The 8,958-nt window shown below is 40.5% G+C and overlaps 1 protein-coding gene across 1 annotated transcript; it reads right to left on the reverse strand.

The window, feature by feature from the left end:
- Positions 1-874: 874 nt before the first annotated feature.
- Positions 875-4,605, reverse strand: LSM5 (LSM5 homolog, U6 small nuclear RNA and mRNA degradation associated). Its single transcript, XM_082632893.1, has 5 exons — positions 4,475-4,605; positions 2,846-2,941; positions 2,538-2,565; positions 1,749-1,821; positions 875-1,137 (listed from the first exon to the last, which is right to left on the reverse strand). Exons 1-5 carry the CDS (start codon positions 4,518-4,520, stop codon positions 1,105-1,107), a joined length of 276 nt encoding a protein of 91 aa, XP_082489019.1. The 5' UTR covers positions 4,521-4,605; the 3' UTR covers positions 875-1,104.
- Positions 4,606-8,958: the final 4,353 nt, after the last annotated feature.

The raw sequence follows: 8,958 nt of genomic DNA on the forward strand, positions 1-8,958 counted from the left end.
TATCTCAATGGCAATACCCTCATATAAGTAATTCACAAAATACAAATCAGTTCAAAATTAATTTTTAAAAATTTAAACATACCAGGTTTTGCCTATCACAATGCCAAAGAGAGGAGAAAATAGAACATAGCCAATGTCGGTAAGTGTGTGAAGGGTACTATGAAAAACTACAACTATATGTAGGTTGGCACAAACTTTTTGTTGGCAACATGACAATATCTATCCTTTGACCTTACATATTTATGAATTTATTCTAAGAAAAATAAAAATGTATAAAGATTTAGTTAGACTACTGTGGCCAGTAATAAAGAATAGGTTAAGTAAATTATGGTAAGCCCATTTAATAAAATACTATGCACACATTAATGTTGCCAAAATATTTGACATGGAAAGATTCTCCCCATTTAAATTCAAAAAAGAGTCTTATATGGAGGCTACAAAACAGTACATTCAGGAAGAGTAAGTTTTTGTAAAAATAAAATGTGTACTGAGAGTATATTAAGAAAGTCTAAGAGGATATACAGCAAAGTGATTAATATTTTCCTTTTTACTTTATCTGCACTTCTACAATGTGCATATATTACCTGTGTATTTTGCTTCTTTGTTTTTAATAGGAGTTAATGGAACTGGAGTTCAGCAGAAAAATCCTCATTTCAAAGCATCAGAGTTTGAACTGAATTTTGTAAGTAATCATTTCAGGTTTTTTTAATGCACCTGTTCAAAATCAAAGCTCATCATTTTGTTTGGAACAATTTTTGTTTGAGAATCAAATGGTCACCTAAATGAGGAAGCAAATAATCATAAAATGACAGGAAAGCAAGTGACAAAGTAACTACAACCACTGGCTATTGCAGTATAATAAATAAAATGAGAGTTAACAAAAACACCTTTATTTTTGTCTTCAAAGAACAAACTGTTCTTCTTTTTCCAACTTAATCATGATTAACTTACAAAAACAGGCATTTACAATGCATCTTCAAAGCATTTCCCTTTAACGGAAAACTTGGCTTCACAGAATACAAACATTAAAAGGTTAAAATAAAAATTCTATTTTGTTGTCATTATAAGACAAAACAGAATCTAGCATAAGTCAAGGAAATCCATTCATACTTCAGGTCCTTCTCCTCCAGGAACCAGCTGCAAAGGAGGAAAAAGTTTAATATTTAGTTTAGTACTACATAGTCTAAAAACCCCTACTGAGAGCTCCTCATTGATCGCCCGCCTCTTTGCCCCCCCCATATTTCCATTTTCTCCATGTCACTGCTGTTTACAATTCCAACATCATCAATTAATACTTAGTGTCTCAACAATGATTCTTGGCAAAACAAATAATTAAAAAGCACAAGCAGGGCTTCCCTGGTGGCACAGTGGTTGAGAGCCCGCCTGCCGATGCAGGGGACACGGGTTCGTGCCCCGGTCCAGAAAGATCCCACGTGCCGCGGAGCGGCTGGGCCCGTGAGCCATGGCCGCTGAGCCTGCACGTCCGGAGCCTGTGCTCCGCAACGGAAAAGGCCACAACAGTGAGAGGCCCGCGTACCACAAAAAAAAAAAAAAAAAAAGCACAAACTAATCTTAGGCCTAATGTCATCTTCAACAGTTTGGCCATAAAGCCCTGACCACCAGAGCACCCCTTTCCCAACTTAAGCACCACTGGACCGTGAGCATTTAGTCAATCAAGTTAGTTCTGTAATCCCTGCCCCACAAAAATGGCTTAACATCTAAATAAAAATAGCTTTACTGTGTCTTACCATTGTTATGTTATTTCCATTTAGCAAAATTTGATCTAATTTAGTAATTCTTCTTCCTTCTGGTGTGATTTCACTAAACAAATAGATTAAAGGTTAATTATTATATATAAATGAACATGAGGTCAGGCCAACTGTACCAACACTTTTCAGAGACAAAGTGGGTAATGTACATCACCCCTGGGTGATGTAAATTCTTCCCCAAAGGCAACAGAGTGGACTGACTGGCCTAAGATCCACATCCACTGGGCTGATCTTCATCTAAAAAGGTGAAACTTGCCAAGGAGATCAAATATGAAATAAAATGTTTACTATCCTCACTCTTTTTAGTATTATTTACTACTGATTCTTACCCATTATACCAATCTGTAATTAATTCAAATCTGAAAGCAGAGCTACTGGTCATGATTTTTATAATTAATATAACTGAGGCATCATTTACATTTTCTATTATATATAAGTTGTAGAATAATTAATTTAAAGCATTAAATGCTCTTATTATCAGTTCCTTTATTTGACCTGAGCCCTAAGATCCCTGGCTGTTTTTAGTACCTTTTACCTTAAAGCTTTGTCTCTACTAATTTCCTAACAATTTAGTGACAATTACATAAAGGTAATAATCCTCTAATCCAATTTTACCAGCGTCAGTAGGTAAAACTTCTATCTTTAGAGTAGTTCGAATAGGCAGTGTTCTCTGACTCAACAGATCATTTTACTGACTCAACAGTACTAAAACTGCCTTAAATTAAAGAGATTCCCCTGCCCAATTCCTTAATTTTTAACACTACTCACAACTCAGTGACATCTTCCAGTACCATATCTGAAATTTGGTGTTAAGAAAATAAATATACCAAGTTAAATTTACTCTGGCTTCTGCCTTTGTTCAGTTTTAATTATAACATTGAACACAATGGCTCAAATTCAAAATGCTTGTGATTGGTAATTTCATCTTCTTTCAGTACACGCACCTCTTAAAACACTATCACAATTTCCATGAGAATAAATTAATTTTTATTATAATAATCCGTAAGTACTGATTGTCTACAGTTTTTTAAAAAATACTGAAGAAAAAACCATACTACCAACTTTTAAAAGGATACTGACAAAGTCATCAAATCCCAGAAGTGTGCCAACAATCTCCTTATCACTCTTCATCACAATGTGAATCCTTGATCCTATACACTTGTCCACAAGCTCTATGGATTTTTTTTTTAACAAAAAAAGGGGGGGAGAGGAGAGAAAAGATTATTTTGCCCATTCGTTACTTCAACAAATATGTGAGTGCCTATTGGCACTTATTACTTGCATATGGTGAAAGATAAACCAGGAAAAGTATTCACTCTAAAACTTCAGACCTTACACTACATGTCTCTGTTAATCATTCTATTAACAGGAAAGTTTTCCCTGTTCTCCACTTACCCCTCCTTTGTAACAATTTATCATGGCTGTGGCTTAATATTATTTTAGGTTACCTTATTGACATATAAACCCCACCCCCACCCCCCAGACTCTAAGGTCCATGAGAGCAGAGATGGTGGTTGTTTTTACTTATCAGTGTATCCCCAATGGACACTGTCTGGAATACACTGATCATTCAAAAAGAGTTTGTTCCATGACACTTTACAATCACGGCCACATCCACTAAGTCAATCACCCTTCAGATACAAAATATTAAGAAAGAGGCCTGGGCTTCTCTGGTGGCGCAGTGATTGAGAATCTGCCTGCTAATGCAGAGGACACGGGTTCGAGCCCTGGTCTAGGAAGACCCCACATGCCGCGGAGCAACTAGGCCCGTGAGCCACAACTACTGAGCCTGCGTGTCTGGAGCCTGTGCTCCGCAATAAGAGAGGCCGCGATAGTGAGAGGCCCGCACACCGCAATGAAGAGTGGCCCCCGCTTGCCACAACTAGAGAAAGCCCTCGCACAGAAACGAAGACCCAACACAGCCAAAAATTAATTAATTAATTAATTTAAAAAAATTCAGAAAGATATAGCACATTATTTTTTTTAAAAAAAGAAGGCCTAACTATCTTCACCAGAGATCCCTTCTTGTCACTACGTCTCCCCCACCCCCCAAAAGTCTACCCTCTGTAGTCTGACAGCAGCTTGAACTTGCTCTTCAGCAGGCTTAAGCGTTATTTGGTACGGTGTTTATTTGCCCGGTATCCTGCTCCCTACACGGGTTTGTATGCTATCTGAAGGCAACGGCCGTGATTTTAGTTTGTTGAACAGTGCCCAATCACAGTGTCCAGTGCACAGAGGCGCAATAACTGTTGAATGAATGAACGGCAAGAAAAGCTAGTTTCCAGAGTCCTCTTTTAAGGCGCAGTCCAGATTCTGGCGCCTCTCTCAACAACCGGCCAGATAGGCAACAGGGTCTAATTTGGGGATTTTAAATGCCAGGTTGAGGAACAGGACTGCTATCCACTACTGTAAAGGCGAGCTCACAACAAAGAAGGCCGACGACTTATTCACTAAGCGTGAACCTCTTCCGGTGACGGTTTGGTCTGGGGAGTCAAAAGTCCCTGCCTCGAGAAAACCCCACCACGCCGAAGAGACGTGGGCGGCCTGAGGCCGCAGAGACTTGGAGCCTAGAGGAGAGCCGCGGAGAAAGAAAGCAGTTGGTCATATACATTTTTCTAACACTCAGCCAGGGGCTGCGCTGCCCCTCGGGCCCCGACCCTAACCTTCAGCTCCCCGCCCCGGCACCCCAACACGACAACGGTTACCTAGAGGGAGAAGCTGAGACGGGTTGGTGGTAGCGTTAGCCGCCATGGCTACGCCGGAAGTAGTCTGCGTCTCTCGAAGTTGGGAAGGCGAGTTTGAAAGAGCGCGCTTCCGCTTTTTCCGGCAGCCCGGACAGACTCGACCAATCTGAGGCCGAGAGTGCGATCGGGCCAGTCCAACGGGGATCGCTCCCAGTCACTCCTTCCCCGGCAATGAGATCCTGGGAAATATTTCCGTTCCCTGAACGTTCTGCGGTCTCGACAGACACTCACTTTTCTCTCCAAATTTCCAAGAGACTTTAAAGCTATCCCGCCTTGTAAATAAATTATTCCTCTAACCCGGAAGACTTTGCCAAACGGAAACCTTTGAGTCGTCTTATCTTCCCCAAGTTGTATCTCATTTCAACCCAGGATCTTTCTTCAGACCAGTATAAATAAATTTGATTTTCCCGCCACCGATTCATTGTGTTGTAATTTTCGTAAATTTTTGTTGTTATTTTTGTTTCTTTTAAGGAATCTACCGCTTCTTTTAAAAGTTCGGTGGATTGAAAACCCACAGCTAAGGGACTTCCCTGGTGGTCCAGTGGTTACGACTCTGTGCTTCCATGGCTCGGGTATGGGTTCGATCCCTGGTCAGGGAACTAAGATCCCGCCTGCCGCATGGTATGGCCAAAAATACATAAATAAATAAATAAAACCCACAACTAACATTTTAAAACCTTTCTGGGCGAGGGGGAGATTTTAAATATGTGTCCTATTTTCTACTATCGCTCTTAAATCCTGTTATATCTAGGAGTCTACTATAGACTTTTTGTATTCACTATTTCTTCCACAAACACATTGTCCAACAGGCAACCACCAAATGTCACTCTATGTTAATGACATCACATTTAAGAAACCTTGATGCTTTTACACTTCTTTTTTGAAAAGAGAAAGCAAACAAATTTTCTGCCATAGTATATTTTATGTTTGTATCTGAGGAACTTAAAACTAAAGAGCCTAAGCAGGAGAGGCCAGAAAGAACATCCTTCATTCATACAACAAATGGCTGTAAAGCACCCATCATTCATTCATTGAACAAATACTTTAGTTGCACACTGTCTGGCATTTTGCTGACTATAAAACAATGTAAAGAACAGAACTACAATGTCTTCTGTCCTTATAGGAGCCAGAGGATAAATAGGGGAGAAAGACAATTAACAAACATTATGTGGAAGGCATATGAAATTTAATACATAAAGCAAAAAGTCCTCTTTTAGCTTCAAGGATCCTAGAGAAGTAGGTATGATTTAAGGCAAACATCAGCGAGGAGGCTCAGAAGCCCTTACAGGTGAGCCCTTGAGTTCAAAGCCCCCTAGGATTCAGCCTCCTTCTAAATACTAAGCCAATCCTGGCTTTTTTGCATTTCATAAATATTGAGTACCTCATATGTGTCAGGAAACTTACAAATACACTTACTCCTAATCTTTACTTTTTTAATAGAGATAGAGTAGGATAATTAAATAGTTAGTTTATAAATCCCACTAGGGGATTAAAGAGAGAGAGAATTTTAAGGGAGTTTGGGAGACTGTTGTAAACTAATGACCATTCAAGAAAACAATCTAGTTTAAAAGAAAAAAAAAAGAATCCAGTAACATAGCGGAAAATTTACTCTACCTTGAAGGAATACCAGGCGCATTCAAGCCACAAATCCTGATAGTTAAAACACAAGACAGTAGATATGGGGTCTACATCTAGTTACATGAAGTCAGGGAGTTAATGGTTCTTGAAGAGTAGCATTTCTGCATGAAGCCAAAACAGGAATACAGGTGAAAGGGGAAAGAAACTAGGTGAAAGGGGACATTGTACTGAAACCTGAGATGAATTACCATATTTTAGTATATGTCACCACCCTTTCGCTAATATACATATGATTCAAATAGCGCCATTACAGTCTGGGTTAGACCAAATAGGGTCAAAGGAGGAGCTAATGATGTAAGCTTTGACATCTACCCATAAATGAGGAAGGAGCTGGTCTTCTCCCCTCCCCACTTTTTCCTTGATTATAAAAATATAGCCCTCTTTGTTCTCGGAGCTGTGCTCCCCTGCCTGACTACCGGTATCCCTCACAAGCATCCTATGCTAATAAACCCACTCTTTGCCTATCACTCACTTTGCTTCACACTGAATTCTTTCTGTGCTGAGACCAAAGAACATGACCTTCAGTAAGTCCTGACACCATGTAAGCTGCTTCAATGAAAAGACAATGTGTTTGAGTCCCCTCCTAAGTCTGGTATTGTGGGTTCAAGTCCCAATCTGAAGTACGGCTGGGTTCAAGTTGCATCTGAGGAAGACTGTGGTTTCACTTTGATCTGGTATTTGGATAAAGTTCCTCATACTCAGAGAGTTAAATTTGCCCATTGGCCACATAGATAGCTTGGGAAGCTTCACAAAGGAATTGACAGGAATCTAGTCTTGGAGGATGAATAACTGGATAGGCAGAAAGGAGACAAGAGCAGCATTCCAAGTAGAGGGAATATTGTGTGCACTTGGCATGTGCCCTCCTCCAAACATCTCTCGCTGCACTTTAACTTAAATCTTATATACTTCCCCTGAGTTTGTCATAAAACCCTCCCTTTTCTAAATGCTGTCCTTTAATAACCTCAGTCCTTAGTGATTTTACTTTATTGCATTTAGGATGCTCTGTCCCCAAGTTCTAATAAATCCCATTCATCCTTCAAGACCCAGTTCAAATGTGACCACCTTTGTGAAGCTTCTCTGACTTGCAGACTTGGGTTCTCTCATTATCCTGCAACAATGTTAATAGCTCTCAGAATGCTCTCAATGCTCTCCCCTGTGGGCCCTCCTGGGCACAAAAGACTTTCTGTGTCCCCCATTTCTTGTTTGTAGGAAATAGGCTTCATTCAGCCTCCTTGACCTTCCCTGAGTTCCAAAGGGCAGATTCAAACAGTTTCTAATTAGGGAAGGGAGGGGATGCAGAAATAAGGGAGGAGAAATCAAGAAACAATGGTGCAGCCTTGGGGCAGGGTCCTGGTTCTTGCTCAAGGAACATATATAACAATACCTTTGAATTCTGTAGGAACTATGGCCCCCACCCAGGTGGAGGATAGTAGCTTCAGGTTGAGCATAAGATTTCTAGGGCTTCTCTGGTGGCGCAGTGGTTGAGAGTCCGCCTGCCAATGCAGGGGACACGGGTTCATGCCCCGGTCCGGGAAGATCCCACATGCAGCTGGGCCCACCTGCGCGTCTGGAGCCTGTGCTCCGCAATGTGAGAAACCACAGCAGTGAGAGGCCCGTATACCGCAAAAAGAAAAAAAAAAAAGATTCCTAGAGCACCACCCTGTTACCTCACTACCAATCAATCAGCAAGAAGTCACACACCCTGCAGTCCTCACCCCAAATTTTGCCTATAAAATCTCCTTCCCCAAAACCATCAGGGAGTTTGGGGTTTTGGGGGGCATGAGCCACCCATTCTCCTTACTTGGCCATACAATAAATCTTTCTCTCCTCCAAACTCCAATGTTTCAGTCTGTTTGGCCTCACTCTGCATTGGTCACACAAACTTGTGTTCGGTAACATTTTCTTATAATTATCTACCCAGGGGGTAACACACATCCCACCCAACCCCATTCCTGCAAAAGACTGTGGGTTCCTCAAAGTCAAGAATTTTGGGAAGCAGCATGATTAAATCCATTAGTTTTTAAGTTAAATTACTTTAATTCAAACCTCATCTCCACCACAATTCCTTCTAGTTATTTGACCTATTCAAACTTTGCAAGTCCCATGTTACCCATTGGAAAGAACAGAATAATAGTGTCTACTTACAGGATTGTTGTGAAGATTAAATGAGATAATACGTGAAAAGTAGCTAGCAGAGGACTCATTAAATATGAGCTATTATTACTTATTTATCTTTGTTTCCTAATATTTAATATGATGGTTGGTTTAGAGTAGGTGTTACAAAAGCTAGCATTGCTAGGTAGCTAGTTTCACATTTATCTTACTTTTTAAAGACATAAGCCATTTTAAGGCAGCAATTTTGTTACCGGAAAACTGGGTTTGCCTCTTGGTGGGTGTCTAGCTGAAAGACACAACCAAGCCAAAGATCCAGAGAAGGCAGGATTTCTTACTTGCAGCAAGTAAGGATAACACCAGGGATCTTTTCCAAAACAGTGTCTCTCCGAACAGGAAAATTGGGGAAGTTTTAAGCTAAGGTACATGCATATTCATGAGGGGGCTTGAGCAGAAAATTCAGCATAGAATTGGGGCAAAGGTCGACAGAGTCAAAGTTTTTGTTGGTTGAAGGCAGGAGGGTCACAAAAGGTCAACATCAAACCTCAGGTTACAGTTGAGCAAAACAGCTCAAGAAAGTGCTTCAGGCTAACCTTTATCATTGAAACAGAGCTGGGAGTCTTTATGACAGATTTATTATCTTTGCTATTGTTACTTCTCTTGTCTGATAACATTTTTTTGTTCTTTTGTTCCAT

Source organism: Mesoplodon mirus (genome assembly GCF_964341445.2).
Source record: "Mesoplodon mirus genome assembly, chromosome: 9".
NCBI lineage: Eukaryota > Metazoa > Chordata > Mammalia > Artiodactyla > Ziphiidae > Mesoplodon > Mesoplodon mirus.